General features: G+C 35.5%; 1 protein-coding gene across 3 annotated transcripts in view; it reads right to left on the bottom strand.

Annotated features, from left to right (window-relative positions):
- The window catches only part of PPFIA2 (PTPRF interacting protein alpha 2), a 481,896-nt gene that overhangs the window by 64,417 nt on the left and 398,994 nt on the right, over positions 1-18,485 (bottom strand). For all 3 annotated transcript variants that reach the window (XM_042947253.1, XM_042947254.1, XM_042947252.1), the window contains 4 exons: positions 17,764-18,001; positions 14,415-14,444; positions 10,428-10,558; positions 7,147-7,301 (listed from right to left, as the gene is read on the bottom strand). In XM_042947253.1, coding sequence (XP_042803187.1) covers positions 7,147-7,301; positions 10,428-10,558; positions 14,415-14,444; positions 17,764-18,001 — 554 coding nt within the window. The remainder of the gene's footprint in view (positions 1-7,146; positions 7,302-10,427; positions 10,559-14,414; positions 14,445-17,763; positions 18,002-18,485) is intronic.

The following is an 18,485-nucleotide window of genomic DNA, read 5'->3' on the forward strand; positions in this document are numbered from 1 at the left end:
AGGACTCTTGGGGTTCATTTTTAAATGTGGGATTTTCCATTTATTCATGGCGTGTGAATATTTTATTTCTCTCATCGGTGTACTTGCCTTATTGTATATCTAGAAATTATTATTCACAGTCTGCAAGTAACAATAAAATTGTTTTCTTGAAGTGAAAACTAAAATTAATGATTCACATAAAAGTTACGAAATTCTTGATCAGATGGGGACATAGAGATTGATGAAGTAGACCCATTAAGTAAACAATGATACACTTCATCCACCAAGTGGTTATATGAATCAGCCTTTTTATATTTTTCTGAGCAAAGAAGAACATATAAATTATCATTTAAATGTTTTTAAGAACCCAAAATTTTAATTAGCAAAAATAACATTAAAAAAATTAAAAGCTCTGGGAGAGAAACAAAGAAAGTTCTAGAAGAATATTGTGAGTCAAAGCTAGACCCAGGAAAATAGATATTAGAATTGTTTCCCATAAATAAAACCATTAAAATAAAAAGCATGAGGAGCTTGGAAATACTCTGAATACTTCAAAATCTAATATCCTTTGAATAGAGCACTTAATAGAGAATTATGGCTACCCCCTACTTCAAAATGCCAATAAAAAATGAAACTTATTGCCATAGTAGGTACAATTATTTTTAAGCATCGCATGTAGGACAGTACCCTTAAGCAGAAGCAAAAGTCTAGTCATGTGCATTTGTTTTAGCCCAGCTAAAACATTTCTGGGTGAGAACCTTCTTTCATAGAAGAATTTTCAGGTTCTGTTAAGGATGATGTCAGCCAAACCAGCTTATGAACTCTTACTTTATGAATGGTCATCCCAATCTGGAGAGAGTCTGCCTCATTTTTGCCCAGCTGGTAGTGGGTTCATATGGCTGTGTGGGTTTTAAGAATGTCTACCTATTCATCTATACCAATATTTTATTTACTAGTCGCACAGGGCTATGAAACACTTGAAATGTGGCTAGTCCAAATTAAGTGTTGCAAGTATGAAATACACATATGATTTTGAAAATGTAGTGTTAAAAGAAAGAATACAAGATATCTAATCAATAACTTTATATTGATTACATGTTGAAATACTTCTGATATATAGACAAATAATTATTGAAATTTATCTCACTGGTCTCCTTTTACTTTTCATAATGTTATATATGGGATTCACATTTGTGGCTTGAGTTACATTTTTGTTGCACAGCTCTATATATCTCGGTGGTTGTAAACTGGAGACTGTACCAATCTCCATAAGAAATATGAGTATTTGTGTATGTTGGTTGGAGGAGAGAGGCGCATATTCAGATGTCACAGTGACTGCAAAGGGCAACTGATATATACTGGGCAGGGAACAAGGATTCTAAGCATTCTTCAATGAGAAGAAAATCCTCTAATGTGCCTTAAAATGGCAGGAGTGCCCCTGATATGAAACATTAGCCTGTGGGAATCTGGGGGGTTGCTCACTCTCCAGGAGGTCTTTTAAGAATATGAAGAGAATATCATTAGCTCCACCCTCTCATGGCATGAGGTATTCAGGAATACAAGGCTTGAGTTTCATGATTCAGACGATTACTCAGATAATAAACTGCTTATCACTTTTCAATGGCCACCTTGTAGTTGTGCATGCAAACACCAAGCCCAAATCCTCATCTTCAATGAAGTTCTCTGGGCTATCACTATCACTCTTACTTTGGCAAGGTCTTTGAGGAGTTGGGATTGTTGGACACAGGACCACCAGTGGGATGTGAGTGTTCCACTAAAGTATTTTTTTTCTAGCTCCCTTTCTACATAAACATCTTGAGTAACCCCAAATCAGCAGGACAAGGATCTGGTGGTCCAATGTCATACAATATCATTCTAGAGAGCAGGAGTGAGTGGTTGACTTGTCAGATCACCTTCTTGGAAACAGAGTTAGGCCAGTGGCCCAGAACAACCCCATGGCTCTAAGTCTCTGGGCTCCCTGGGATATCTGGTTGACCCCAAGCATGAGGTAGAGAGCATACACTCTGAAGGGAAGCAACAGAGACTCAAATCCACATGGTTTGGTTGGATCAGACACCATGCCTGGATAGCACTGCCTCCCTGTTTTGTCCTAGGGTCTGAAAGGTTAAAAAAAAACCCAAAAAACAAAAAACAGTGCTTTCAGTGATTGGACCCACACAGGTACGAATCTTGGCTAAGAGTCCTGCCCAGATAGTACTGCCAGCCCTAGTCTCTCCCAGGCAACAGAGAGGGATGATAGAAAATTCCAAGGAAAGTATTGCAAAGTATGAGGCTTCCTAAGACCCAGGTCAAGGAGTTCAGTAAAGGACTCTCATATACCTGGATCTATGAATGGTACTGGTTGGAGCCTTCTGTTCATCCAGACTGTGAGGGCAAATATCTCTATGTTGCTTGGTCCTTTGATTCCACTCAAAATAATTTATTTCATGTTGGCCCTTGAGGTACAAGTCTGTAGGAATTTCTAGGCAAAACCCACATTGCAAAGTCTGTGCCTCTTCATTTGTCCGATAGACAAATGGACTTAAAAAGGGACTTCTCACTCCAGAGAGATTAAGACTGCAATCTGTTGCCCATTGGTGATTTCATCTTTTTCATCTGATCTCTCTTCAGTATTAAAGCCATAGCATTCAGTTGGATTTAAACACACTTTGAGTTTATAAATGGTTACTTCATTGCTCTATATCAGTTAGTCCATTAGCTCTCTAAAAAATGCACCTAGACTCAGGGCCTGGCTCAAAAAGGGTATGTGATAAACACTCTCATAATTGAAGCTAAATAGTGTTTTCTTCACAAAAGGCCCTTTCACCATGCAGAGTATGAGTCATCTTTAACAGATACTTTGTGGAATTTACATTGTATCTGTTGGCTCCATAGCATCTAGGAACAATCTAAATTTGGGAGTAAAGGCCAGCACAAGTCACCCAAATTTTATGTGTAGAAATATGCTTGCCAAATAATCCTGGTGCAATGTTGATGCTGTTTTCGTCATTATGAAGTTATTTTCTTTATTATGTTGATTATTGTCAAGGAGTTCAGGCAACTATAATACAATCTGTCAGATGACCATAAAGGAAACAGAATTACAATGTAGTAGGCAAAAAAAAAAAAATCTCTTGGAGATGTATAGCCTCTCATATTCATTTAAAGGAAATTCACAAGAGTACCTTTATTTATGTATTTAATTATGTATTTGTGTATTTTTACTTAGTGATACATGTATTTTATACAGCAATAACTGGGGACATTGCCTGTTCAAATTTAATCTATTTTTTTCTTTTTTACTGTTTTGTTTTTCATAGATTTGTTTCATTTGCTTCTATTGGATCAAGTCTCCATTCTTGAAAATCTCTTTGTCTTTGATTTGTGTTGCCCTCTCTTACAATGCCTGTCAATGGCTTCTTTCCCTAAATTTTTTTAATGTTTATTTTATTTTTGAGAGGGAGGGACAGGCAGAGAGTGATGGAGACACAGAATCCGAAGCAGTCTCCAGGCTCTGAGCACAGAGCCTGACGTGGGGCTTGAACTAACAAACTGTGAGATCATGACCAGAGCCGAAGTCAGACACTTAACCGACTGAGCCACACAGGCACCCCAATGGCCTCTTTTCTTTATACTTAACATTAATTGTTAACATCAGCTAGGATGGTCATGTGCATTCTGTTCTTTTTTTCTTTATAGTCATTATAATTGGAGTTCTCTGATGACCTGGGAAAGCTGGTGCTTCCCCAGGTAGTAAGCCAAAGAATGTGGTAAGATCACAGGGAGAGAGATTTTGGACCCTCCGTAACTCAGTTTTTGAGACAGTCTTTAGAAATAACACCTTTTTTTTTTCCATTTGTGTTTCCTATCCATATCAATAATCCAAAAATCAGATACCTGTGCTATTGAAATATTCACATACAGTGACTAGGGATGTATTTACCAAGGACAGAGTGAGTCCTAATTAGGCCATTAGAAACCCTTGATCCAAGGTGTCATCATTCTACTTATTAGCACCGTAACAGGAGGACTATTCGACCAGTTACAAACCTCACTGAATTTTTCCATCACCTAGGCCTCATTTTGACATCTTGTCCACAGGGATGCCATGAGTCACAGCTCACGCACTGCCCTTCCTATTCTCTTCCGGAGTAACTTTGTCAAAATAAAAAAAAAAAAATGAGTGTCATCTGATATAGTTATTTTTAACACAGTTTAATTTGTTTTGCTTCAAAATAGGTTAATGCCTTCAGATAAAATTAAAAGGCAAGTCCGTCAGGATTCCAATAACTGATGTATAATCATAGATTGTGGGGTTCAAACCCCTTTTCCCTAGCTATGCTGGTAGGATAGACAATGTAGCAGGTAAATTTTTTCTGGGTCAGAAATACGTTGAAGTTTTGTTTTGTTTTAAATAAAAGGTTGTATATGCTTATGTACTCTATCCTACTAATTTGAAAGCTCCTTGATGCCAACAGTTATGCTGTAGCCATTTTACTAAGGCTCATGGTTGGTACTCTAAACTTAAAAGTGTTTCAATATATGCTTATTCACTCAAAGTAGGAAGACGTAAATGATTTTGGATTATCTGTGTGTTTTTTTCCTTCCCTCAAATTCCCAAGCCTGTTGGGTTTCTCCAGGAGCTTTGATTCACCTTCAATATAGCTTCTACGTAGCTCCAGAGGAATAGATATTTGTAACTGTCTTCCTCATCAGTATTGCAGTCCTTAACGTGATTTCGACTCTGGTTTTGTTTATGTGGTAACTTTTTTGTTCTTCAGGGTAAAACAAAATCGCTCAGAGCTCAGAAATCTTCCCAGGGTGATGGTATGATCATGAATAACTATTGCTATTTTCTGATTTGGATGGAGTTGATCACTGATTCACTTTATAACTGGTATGACATAGAGACACAAAGTTACTAAAAATGGGTAAGAAAGGCTAGGTTTCAAGAAGAATGTATATTTTTCTAGACTTTAAATTATATTTTGGATACCTTGATTTTGACAGAATATTGTTGGCAAAATTTCTAATGATTCAGTAACTCTTCATCAAAATTAAATTTAAAATAAAATAGAAAAAAGCCAAAAGAGAAAGGCAATTGAATATATTTTAAAAGGGAAAAGTAAATTATAGATCCCAAAATGAATATATATGTTTAAATAGGAGTAAATAAAATGATTACTATGTTAGCAAAATAGTTTAAAATAACTACCTACACTATTGTTAATTATACTGTAATATATTGGAAATGACAAATAATTTGGTAAGAATATAAATAGTTATCAAACAAGAAATTAAAACAATGCCTTGACACGTACATTTTATATCCAAAAAATAATCATCTTCTATCTTCTTTCCTTATGCAATAATTTTTTTATAGCCTTAGGAGTTACTTTCCTGAGAAACAGAAGTCCAAAAAGGATTTAATTCATCTGTTGAGTAACATTTAATCACACAGCTGTCTGGACATTAGTTTTTCATGGCTTCCGATACTTTGTGTGGATTTTATAAAGGCACTTTTGAATATATGACATTTGTACCTCTGCAAACATAAATATTGATCTCAGAAATTCTTTCAGTGCCAGGACAGGAAAGTTAGCCAGGAAGTTGGAGCATTACTTGTAAGTAATCATTCCTTTATTTGGGAAACTAAAGAAAGTGCTAAGAGATTTGTATCATTCTGTTCAGCATTCACCATTGGAGGAAGGAGCTAAATATTTTTTCAATAGATTAACTATATTTCTATGTTAAATAAGAAAAGATAGAAAAAAGAAGATGCAATCACAATAACCAATGTGATGAAAAGAGATTTCAGAAGAAAAAATATAGGAAGACACACACACACACACACACACACACACACACACACATACACACAAGCCAAGTGTATATTTACCTAGGGTCATTTCAAATGTACTGATGTATGTATGTATGTATGTATCTATCTCTTTTAAAGTTTATTTATTTATTTTGATAGAGAGAGAGAGAGCACACAAATAGGGGAAGGGCCAAGAGAGGAAAAGAGAGAGAATCTGAAACAGGCTCTGCACTGTTAGTGCAGCCCCTGATGTGGGTCTCGAACCTATGAACCATGAGATCATGAATTGAGCCAAAATCAAGAGTTGGACACTTAATGAATTGAGCTACCCAGGCTCATATATATATATATATGTATATGTATATATATATATGTACATATATACACACACACATATACACACGTATGTATACACATGTGTGTGTATATATATACATATGTGTGTATATACACATATATATAAAGTTTACTTATGTATTTTATATATAAAGTTTATTTATGTATTTTGAGAGAGAGAGAAAGCGTGAGCTATGGAGGGGCAGAGAGAGACAGGGAGAGAGAGAATCCCAAGCGCTAAGAGCACAGAGCCAGACACGGCCTCACTCTCACAAATCAAACTGTGAGATTCTGACCTGAGCAGAAATCAAGAGTCAGATGCTTAACGGACTGAGCCACCCAGGCGCCCCTGTACTGATCCATATTTTTATTCCATTAGTGTCCAACAATAACTAACACAATCCCTATTGCCCTATTCCTTCCTCTGTCCTCCCACTTACATACTGTAGAGTTTATTCTGTGGAAAGCTGTGATAGCTTTAAATAAAGAAACCTGTACTTTTTTGGCCTGAATATCACAATTCTTTATTTTGGTTAAAAAGTTATTATGGATTTTTTGTAGGCATCTCAATTTTTTCAACAGAAAAGCATTTATATACATCTGTGTTTTAAGCGGCAGTATACTCAGTGGTTTTAAAAATTGACACTAAGATGAATATTTCAGTTCTGTAAATTACTAAGACATTGTTTACTCATCGATAAATAAGAACAACAATAATAACACTTGTCTCGTAGGGACCTTGTGTCTATCAGAGTCAGTCCTAAATAATGTCTAGCTATTGTTATTCACAGAGGAATCAAAAGGATTGGATGTTTTATAATATTCTTCCCTTGTAAGTTTTGTCAAACATTATTCAGCTAAATTGAATTTACAGAGCTGACTGAAAAAGGAAGTGTGTCAGGTAGGCAAAAGAAAAATGCAGAGACGAGAAATGAAATGAAAACTAGACAGACCCTCACAAGTGACCAAAATGAGTCGCAGTGGAAGTTGTCAAATTCATGCACACTTACGGAGCTGCCCGAGTCGGGCTTTTTCCTTTTTACCAAACAGACGTCCTATTGAAGACTTGATTCCTTTCTTCTTGGGGGCTTTGTGAAGAGAGTCTTGGCTGCTATTGGAACTGCCAAGCCCAAGGCTTTCTGGCTCAAGGGAGGCAGATAAACTACTGCAAAACACAAAAGAGGGCAAACTGCTCATCCACGAGGTACACAGACTTGTTCCTTCATAAAGGGACAAATGAAAGAACACTTACTCTCTTCCTTTCCTCCCACATTTGCTCTTAAGCATATTGAAATTTGTTGTTGTTGTTTTTTTTCCTCAGCCTTAGGGCTCTGAGCCTCCAAATTTTGTCTAAGGAAAATGATTTTTGTTCTAAGTGATTTTCCCCCTTATTTTAATACAACCAATGAACATAGGCCGGCTTAGTAATTGCATGTTAAATGACCTTCCATTATTTAGCAAGTGACCCTTTACCTATTTCCACCTCAGAGTATGATTTTTTTAGTCTTAAACATAATGACCTATGATAAGACATTTAAATTCAACTAACAGTGAAGTTTAAGCTGCTATTCCAGGTCACAGCTTTACCTGATTTTCTTCTAGCCATCTTTCTCTCTCTCAGTTTTGGAACCTGATTCATTTATTTCTTTAATTTAAAAATGTTTATTTATTTAATTTATTTTTTAAAAAGTTTGCTTATTTTGGGAGAGTGAGAGAGAGAGAAAACGTGAGCAGGGGAGGGGCAGGAGAGAGGGAGAGAGAGAATCCCAAGAGGGCTCCACACTCAGCTTGGAGCCTGACAGCAGGGCCCAATCCCATGAGATCACAGCCTGAGCCAGTATCAAGAGTCAAATGCTTAACCACCTGAGCCACCCAGGCACTCAGTAGCTAACTATAGATGCACAGATTAACAAACAGGGCACTGGCAAATGAAGTAACTTGATCTCTTCCTTTAAGAGAGATTGGTGAACAGTCAGGAAACCAGAAAAGAGGCATTTTTAATGGTTAAATTAGTTTGAGAAAGAACAAAAATTTTAACCAGAAATAACTTCTAGTTGGTATTAGTAGATCATCGCTGTTTTTATGAGATGACTATTTCTCTTTTGGATATTAAGTTTTCAATTTTAATTCTAACATAGTTAACATGCAGTGTTAAATTAGTTTCAGGTGTACAATACAGTGATTCAACAACTCTATGCATTACTCAGTGCACCCTAAGTGTATTCTTTAATCCTTATCACCTATTTCACCCATCCTCCTACCCCTCCCCTCTGGTAACCATCAGTTTGTTCTCTACAATTAAGAGTCTGTTTCTTGATTTGCGTCTCTCTTTTTTTCCTTTGGTCATTTCAATGTGTGTGTGTGTGTACCACTTGTTCTTTTTTTAAAATTAAAAAAAAACTTTTAACATGTATTTATCTATTTTGAGAGAGAGAGGGAGAGCGTGAGTAGGGGAGGGGCAGAGAGAGAGGGAGAGAGAGAATCTTAAGAAGTCTCCACACTCACTGCAGAGCCCAATGGGGGCTTGATCCCACAACCCTGAGATCATGACCTGAGCCAAAATCAAGAGCCAACCGCTTAACTGACTGAGCCACCCAGGTGCCCGTTATTTATTTTAGAAAGAGAGAGAGAGAGAGAGAGAGAGAGAGAGCGCTCTCACGTGCAAGTGAGTCAGGGCAGAGAGAGAGGGGGACCAAGTATCCTAAGTGGGATATGCACTGACAGCAGAGAGCCTGATTCAGGGCTCATACTCATGAACCCTGAGATCATGACCTGAGCCGAAGTCAGACTCTTAACTGACTGAACCATCCAGGCACCTCTGGTGCCTCATTCATTTAATTTTAAATCATCTAGGTGGGATTTAAAAGCAAATACTCATATGCTCTAGTGATCATTTTGTTTTTTCTTACAGTTCTCAGGTATTCTTTCAGGTACATGATAAACTGAAATGATTTCCAAGAAGTTGCTCTAGACTCCATTCCTGGTCAATGTAACTGACAGTATTAATAGGAGAGGTACAATAGATACATTGCTATCTATTCTACAGCTGTCCATTTGACAACACCATGATGAATTACTTAACTTTACTTATTCATCCTCTTTAATGAGTTGACATTCTCTAAACTCCAAACCAATAGCTTTTCACATGTTAAAACAGGAGTGATTCTTTTCTTGGAGGATGAAAGCAGATAGTTTGAAGCTGGAGTAACTGGGGTTTTATACTCACATTAGAAATTAAACATAAAACAGAAAGGAGCAAATGTCTGCCAGCACAGAACCTCTGTTTTAAAGCATATTTGTTGTAAAACTCATACTATTTAGAAGATAAATTCTTACTTAAAGTGTTAATACTAAGCCATTATGCACAGCCATATCAATGATGTGTCTTGAGATGCTGCAATTGATAAGACTGTAAAAGCATATATATTTAAGATGTGAATTGCATGCTTAGGTTTGTTTATGCTACTTATTATAGCGATCTGCTTGCAATTTTGTAGGCAGATGGAAAGCACCACAGGATGAGTTGCTACAACAAATAGGGTATTTCCCCTTACCTCTTCTTTTAACATTTTGGCAGATATGCTTTTTCCCCCTCTAAGAACTTTCTGCTTATTAGCTGTTATAGCTGTCAGCACCAGACCCTGGGGGATAGTATACATACCTGTTTGCTAAAAATAAATGAACTGCAATTATGGACTTTTCAGAACTTAATTACTTTTTAAAAAATGTTTTAGTTATTGGTGGTGGGGGAGGGGAGCAGAGAGAAAGGGAGAGAGAGAATCCCAAGCAGGATCCATGCTCAGTGCCGAGCCCTGTCTCACCACCGTGAGATCATGACCTGAGCTGAAATCAAGAGTCAGATGCTCAACCAACTGAACACCCAGGCATCCCCAGACCTTACTTTTACACCTAAGCCTAAGCCAAATTTATAGTTTTGTCCTAGAGTCTGTTAAGTTTTTTGCTATTCTTCCTAGTGAGTCTTTCCATTAGCCTGACTTCTTTTTAATACTAAATATCCACTAAATATAGAAGAGATAATCTCATCAATATTGGCTAGTAATAAGACCACAAATACATAGTTAATTTTAAAACTAAAAATTTGATCTCAGAATGTATTTTTTTTTCACAAGAGGAGAGGGGAGAGGGAGGAGGGCAATACTCTACTGGAGAGTTACAGCTCAAACCAAATTTCTCACATAAATTTTTAAGCAGTCTATTTGACAGCACTTAAAGAAAGAATATTTTCAGAAGGAGAGCATGCAAACCGTGAAGTGAGCTGAGAGAATCATACCTTCGGGCATCATTGTGGTAGGAGGAGGGAAGGGTGTGAGTCATCCTGATGGCTCTAGGGGTAGGGGGAGGAGAAGTTTCACATTTTATAGTTGCTTTATCCTCCCGACCATCTTCTTCCACCACTGCAATCTAGAAATGAAAACAATTCATTCAGATGAATTCTTTCTAGATTTCAAATGAAATTGACAGAAATGGAGAGTCATTGGCAAAACTATTTGAGTAATTCTAATACAAACACAAAACAAAAAACTTGGGGCATATAGGTCTTAGACATATAAATTCTTATTACTGAAGCACGTGAGTTTAATAACTGTTTTAAAAGTGAAGGTATTCCAGTTTAATATATAACCTGGACACATTTCATAAAAAAAACATTATTTAAGAGTGAATAAGCACCATAGATCAATATCCAGGAACTATGAAAAAGCTATCACGGACTCCGTTTCAACATATCAGAATGTAAAGGCTTACAAAAAAGTTACTGGGTACATATTTGAGTTAATTCATTAAGAAGGTATGCATAGTCAGGTTATCATAACATGGAAATCTTTTAAGTAGGAGATTTTTTAATATTTATTTTTGAGACACAGAGCACAAGTGGGAGAGGGGCAGAGAGAGAAGGAGACACAAAATCCAAATCACACTCCAGGCTCTGAGCTGTCAGCACAGAGCCTGACATGAGGATCAAACTCATAAAGCATGAGATCATGACCTGAGCCAAAGTTGGATGCTTAACCGACTGACCACCCAGGCCCTCTTTAAATAGGAGATTTTTGAAATGAGAAGAGAAGATGGCAAAACTACAACTTTATCAGATAAAGTGTATTATTAACGCAGGCAAATGAAATGTGGTCCAGATGTTTAAAAAATGAGTTGTAGCTTATTAGAAAAAAAAATTCTTTTTAAAGATTATAAAAGGTAAGAACATAATTCTTGCAAACAGTTTCATTTCACTATCTCCCATGGGAACACAGACAAAGGCATACAGAAACCAGAAGATGGATGGAAGGGCTTTCCTTAAAGAATTTAGTTCAGGAGCACCTGAGTGGCTGAAGCATCCAACTTCAGCTCAGTCAATTGGTTAAGCATCCAACTTCAGCTCAGCTCATTATCTCGTGGTTTGTGAGTTTGAGCCCCTTGTTGGGCTCTAAGCTGAGAGCTCAGAGCCTGAAGCCTGCTTCAGATTGTGTCCCCTTCTGTCTCTGCCCCCCACCCCCACCCGTCGTACTCTGCCTCTCTCTCTCTCTCTCTCTCTCTCTCTCAGAAAAAAAATAAACATTAAGAAAAAGAAAGAATTTAGTTCAGAGTCCAGAACAATTCAAGATACCATAAATTTTGTCAGAGATAGACATATAAAACCACATTACAGTAAAGACTATTCAACAGTAAAGTTGACTGTGAAGAGATATTTTTTACAACAATCTTGCATTTCTTTTCATGGCATCACTGTGCGTTAAAATACCTATACATAGAAAGATTGTGGAAAGCATAGCTAATAGATATGGCTCTGGAAGTTCTAATGACAAAGAGCAATATGGCTATAGCAAAAAAATTTAAAGCTGTGTTCTCATCTTATGTCTACATAATGTCTTGCTTTGTTTCTATGTTAGGCTATTATGCATAAATGTGTTTCTATATGATACATGATAAAGACTTCATGCATTGAAGAAACTGAATGAAGTTGTTTGTCTGGGCTCTTGTCATCCAAGCCTTGATTCCTTTTAACGATTTAAGTAGGCATCTATATAGGATTTCCTCTCTCCATTTCAACTAGCAAAGGGCCACCAGAAGAATCTTTTTCAAGAACTACTTTCAGCATGATGTTAATCCTACAGAAAACTCTTTGTAAACTCACATCTCATCTAAATTCATAAAGTGTGTTTCTAAACTCTTCCTGATATGTATTTATGTCTTCACAGTTCCATGATCTAGCCATAATTGTTTTCTGTGATTATTTCTGCCAAGCCTGACCTTTCTGCTTCCATTACTTTTTTTTTCCTGAAACACCTCCTAAAATGCCTTCCTCTTTCTATTCTGCCAGTCAAACTATGCAAACTTTCCAAATATCAGCTCTTAAAAACATCATAGACACTCTTCCTCTGAATAATGCTTAGAGTTAACACTATATAAATAAAATAGAGGAGAAAGGATTTGGAATCAGAGATGGATTTGAATTCTGGTTTCTCTTATTTGTTGAAAGACACATGCTCATTATTTACCTGCTCTAAGATTCAATTTCCTCATCAATAAAATGGAAACTAATAATACTTACCTTAATGTGTTCGTTTCAAGGGTAAATGGAATCACACTTGTAACTCATTAACCTGATAAACAACAATTTTTAGTTTGTGGCCTTCTTTCCATGACCTACCTTTCTTATCAACTATTTCTTCATCCTATGAATTCCCTGAGCCTGCATTTCTGTATGGAACCTTCCTTTGTGACTTTTTTTCTTATATCCACTAAACTTCTTTTATATCCATCATCTACTCAGATATCTTTCTATATTCCCAGTATAATTCTTTTCAGTGGCAGAGAAAGACAAAGACAAATAATAAGAACATTGTGATGGTAAATTTGATAGTTGAGAACTAAGTGTTAGTATCAAGGAGAAGATGCTATAGGAAGATAGATGATAACTCCGGAAAAGAAATTCCATCAATCTATGCCACACAAGTTAATATAGATTCCCTTAATTTAAAAAAGAAACAAAGAAAAAAATACTTTTATAGTTTTAGAAGTGGGCATAATCTGACTACCACATCTTTTTTTGTTTTTAAGTTTATTCATTTTTGAGAGGGAGAGACAGAGCATGAACAAGGGGAGGGGCAGAGAGAGAGAGGAGACACAGAATCCTAAGCAGGCTCCAGGCTCTGAGCTGTCAGCACAGAGCCTGATGTGGGGCTCAAACTCATAGACAGCGAGATCATGACCTGAGTGGAAGTTGGACGCTTAACAAACTGAGCCACCCAGGTGCCCCCTACCACATCTTGATGATGCTGAAAAATAGATTTACGCTCTGGAGAGTAGGTTCAACCTTTGAAATCTTTCCCATCTGATATCCCATGAGTCTGAACTCTGCTGTTATCAATTATCTAAGAAGATGTCATTTTGTGAATCAGGACTGGAGTCAATTTTGTTTCTCATTTTCAATATGTATTCTATTGATGTCACATTAAACAAGAAAGGAGCAGATTAATTATATTTTTGTAATTTCTATATTCTTGATGCTCTGGTGTCTGGCACCATGCTGACCCAGGACATAATGCGCCTCCCAGGACTAGCTAATTCCTAGAGATTGCAAACTACTTCCCTGGAGTATGACTTCCATATGTACATCAATCTATCTAGACCAGTATCCCAAATCATATTCTTGACCTGGCTCTTGTAATACTCCAGGAGGCAATATTCCTCTGCCTTAATCATGCCAGGTCAGGAATCAGACAACTAGAGACAGCCCCTATACCCAGAGCCCACAGAAATGATTAAAACAGGCCAATCTTAAGCCTGCTCACCCTGCCTTGCCTTTCCAACAGAAACTACGATAAAACTCCTACCCATCCTTTCTCCTAGTTCTTTTTGCCGCATGACCTACTCAGGTGCTTTTGCCTTTGCAAAGGGAAGGGTGAGTAACAAGGTATCTTTTCATTGGCAGTAGTCTCCTGATCTGTTGGTCTCACATCCATGAATAATAGTAAAACTACATTTAAAAGTAAGCAGCATTCTTCTAGCATTGACAATAAATAATCTAATTCTAGGATATGTAGACTACATAATCTAATCATTACTCTAGAAAACATAAACAATTTTATTTTGAGGCATTTGCTCTTATAATCATATTTAAACAATTCGATAATGCTTAAATACTTTTAATATTTCTGTTTATGTTAATAAAATGCTTCAAATAAAGGGAATGCAATTTTCAAACTTTCACAGAAAAAAAACAATATTCAACTAGTAATCACACAAAAGATATTTACATTACCTTTCTCCGATGTTTCCTTAGATCACTTGGCTGTGATTGGCAGAAATAAAAGCAACATAAAACAGAACTAATTAATGAGTATCATTTGACCATGTTACAATTTTTAATAGTATTCTATAACTTGACTGTCTTGTTTTTTCATTCCATTGTTTTCTAAATAAATGTCTTTACCCATTATAAGAGGACTCCTCCTGAAAGTGACTTCAGAGAGGGAACTTCTTAGAAGGAATGGTGGGGTGGGGGGGGGACAGGTCTACATGATGGGGTCAAGCATACATGCATGGGATCTGAGACATGGAACCCTGGGGAATATGAAGCACATGTAGTGAGCTAGTGAGAAATAAATATGGGACTTATCTTCTCCCCAAAATATAAATGGGAATGAAAGAGATTATCCATAAACAAAGATCCAATGCACATGTATGGAGTTTGTAAGCATTCCCTCTTGCCTTATCTATGCTCAGCCTTGGTCCACCCTTGGACAGGCATACTGCTCCTGAGCTATCTCAAACTTCCTGGCTTCCTAACTAGTCTCCCATTCCCAAATGCTAAGAGCTCTGGCCTCAATAAAATATGTTTTTAGGGCTGCTGTTTTCTTGTCAACGTTACAATGTTACAAAATTACATAATTTTTTTTAAAGTTAATTCTTTATGATTTCAGATGAATCTTGCTCACTTAGTATCTTTGTTAATTTTTCTTATGTAAGTAAAACAATTTTATTCCATTATAGTTATATTTACATTTATATATTTTTGTTCCTGGAAAATGGGTTGATTTACTCCACACAATATTCTTACTAAATATTGGCAGGATGTTCCTTATGCTTATGGATTTGTGGTGAGGTAAAAGTAAATAAAAGTACATTTTATAATCAGGAAAAATAACAATCTTTGTAAAACATATACACACATACAATACAAATGAAAACAATGTCTTTTCAATCTCTGCTTTTCTGTCTCCCAAATTTTTCATTTTCCTCTGAATATTCAAACATGGATTATATTCCCCCAAATTATGCCCTCCCTCATATTTTCTACAGGTAAAAGAAAATCTACCTGCCTTTCACTATAACAGTGATGAATTTAATGACGAAGTTTTATTAGGTGATAAAGACTCCCTGAGTTTCATTTATTGTTTTTCTGAGTCAGATATGGGACATTTTAAGTACTTTTTTTACACTCAAGAAATGCTTTAAATATTTTTTAAGTACTGTAATTATAGTATAATAATGTTCATTTGGTATTGATTTATTTATAACTAACTGCTAAAGAAAGTGCATGAAAGCAGTGGCATCTTTTTCATATATACATATATATGTATATATATATATATATACATATATATATAAATCATGTCTAAATGATTATAAATATGTTATTTTGCTATTATAAAAATATTAACACTATCAAGGATTAGGATACTAATGCTTATGAACATACTTAAAAAGCTAAATATATGTAGCAAATATAAACAGAAACTAAGCCAAAGATAGTATCATGTCTAGTTAATAAAGTCAAATTGATGGTTCCTAGATTTCTAAAATCACCACATCATAACGTAGCTCAGTATATTGGGTTATTTTATCTTAGTACATTGACTAAAAAGTTTGTGCTGTGTCTAGGTGGGGTCAGTTCTGATTACTGTCCTTTGTTCTGAACGGGCATTGTCTATGATGTCTATTTTAAGAATATTTTTAATATCAAGTCTGGAAATGAGCGCAGAATAGAGGACTCAATGGCTTAAGAAGGTAAATGTTTCCTTTTTTAAAAATATTGCCATTTCTCTTTTATGTTGACTTTATTGCATTGAAGTCCATAATGGCAAAGAGTCTGAATATGAAAAATGCTGCCACACCATACAGTTTTGTTTCAATTCACAATTGTAAAATTAAAGAAAAAAGATACTTATACATAATACATTTTATAAAAATAAAAATTAAAAAAATATGTGTTAGTTTTCCCTAGACATGAGAGCATGAAATATACATATATATGTATATGTGTATTATATATATACACATAGATATATATATTAGGTACAGTACACATTTTTGCAACATATTTATTTAAAGGTGCTATTTAGAAAATTAATTAAAATTTTTTGTTCAGATACTTTACACACATACATACACAGATACAGATATTGTGACACTTTTTATAGTAGCTTCACAGCTTTCTGAACATATGCAGAAACACTATATACACTTCATGTTCTTCTGTGGTAACATTAATTTACTCTCCATTTGTTATATTTGTGCTAGTTTTACAGTCTCTAAGCTATTATTTTATCCATTTATTTTTAATTAATTTCTACCCCCAAATTTATGTTTAATTGGAATTTTGTTTTAATAGTATAGTTTTAATATTCATTACAAAACCAGAATTTTACCTCCATAAATAGTTTAGAATGTTTAAATCTTCATTATTGTCATTTAAACATAGTTCTAGGTAATCACAGAAAAAAATAAATGGACAGAATAGTATATGCTTTTGCGTCAGCAAATGTGAAAGACATACAGCTCCATTTACTGTGTTAAACGTGGGCAATTTACTCATGCTCTCAAACGCCCGTTACTTCTGCTTTCTATTGAAATGGTGTCCTCTGATGTGCAGATGTTATGATGGGAAGTAAAACATCACAGCATTCAGTAGTCATTTTTTTTTCCTATCATTTTTTTTTTTCCAGAGGTTTTTCTACCTTATTTTTAGCGAAGGGCACTTTGATTTTCTCTGTTATGTTCAGAGCACCTCCTAATAGTTTAGGTTTCCAACTTTTAATTCCTAATAATTTAGGTTTCCAACTTTTAATTCTAAACATAAAAATAAATGAAACAAAGGATTAAAGAATAAAGAAGTATAAAAATGTTGACATGAAATTCTAAAACAAAATTGGGAAATTGTTGCTATTGGTTTTGGTGGTTCTTTTATTCAAGTTATATTATTTATATTATAAAAATTTAACATTTTATGTTGTTATATTGGAGCAATTAGAACCAGTATTTTCTATTATTTATTGTGTTAAAAGTAAAATACTCACTCCCAACTACTTCACCAAGATATCATAAGGAAAAATTTACTTAATGGTTTCCGTCACTCAGATTTCTGATGTGACATTTAGATCGCTGCTCTTCTATTTCCTTATTATGTGACTTGAAAAATTACATCTTTGTAGGCTACATTTCCTCCACTCATAATCGGATTAGTAGTTGCACCTACCACATATGGTTGTTGCGAAAAAAAGAAAAACAATAAAACACACAGAAAGTCCTTAGAACAAACACCCAATATGAATCAGCTAATGCACATGAGTCTTAATGGGGTCAAATGTTCTCTGTGCACATCATCATACCAGTGTCATGACTCCCATCCGATCCATTTCCCTGGCAGGGCTTCGCGGGGTGAGCTTTGGCGTTGAGTGTCCACTGGGGGGAGATGAACTGGCCAGCGAAGAAGCTGTAACCGAGGCAGTGATAGAGGTACCTGGGTGGACCCTTGCTAAATTCAGGCCTTCCAGGCTCACACTAGCCACCCTATTCTCAATTTCTTCAGCACGTAACTCTGTAGATTCTTTTTCTTCCTGAATTAGCCTAAAAGACACAGTTGAATTTGGATCCATTATATGCTGCTATAGTGGTAATGAGAATTCACATAATAAAAAGCAAATAAATACATAAATAAACAAATAAATAAATAACTCTGTGAGCATTTTATATCAAATCTAATGTTTTCTTTACTCAAAGGCAATATAACTTTCAATAAATTTCAGACACTTTCTGGCTGAAATTTAGAACATCTTTCTTTTCAAATGATATACAGCTCCTCCCCACTTTGACCCTCTTTCTATCTATACTATCACCTGCTAAAACCTTTAAAACCTTGACTGCCTAGATAATTTTGCCACTAATCCTAATCTTATTTTTTTTTCCCTAATCTTATTTTTGAACCGAGGTGCCAATAAATGAGACTTTTAGAAACTCAGATCTTAACAAAGATGTTGAATCTTACATCCCAACTGATTAAAAAGTATACTTGATAGAATCTTCAATAAATGGTCATTCATAATTATCATTT

Source organism: Panthera leo, chromosome B4, assembly GCF_018350215.1.
Source record: "Panthera leo isolate Ple1 chromosome B4, P.leo_Ple1_pat1.1, whole genome shotgun sequence".
NCBI classification, from domain to species: Eukaryota; Metazoa; Chordata; class Mammalia; order Carnivora; family Felidae; genus Panthera; species Panthera leo.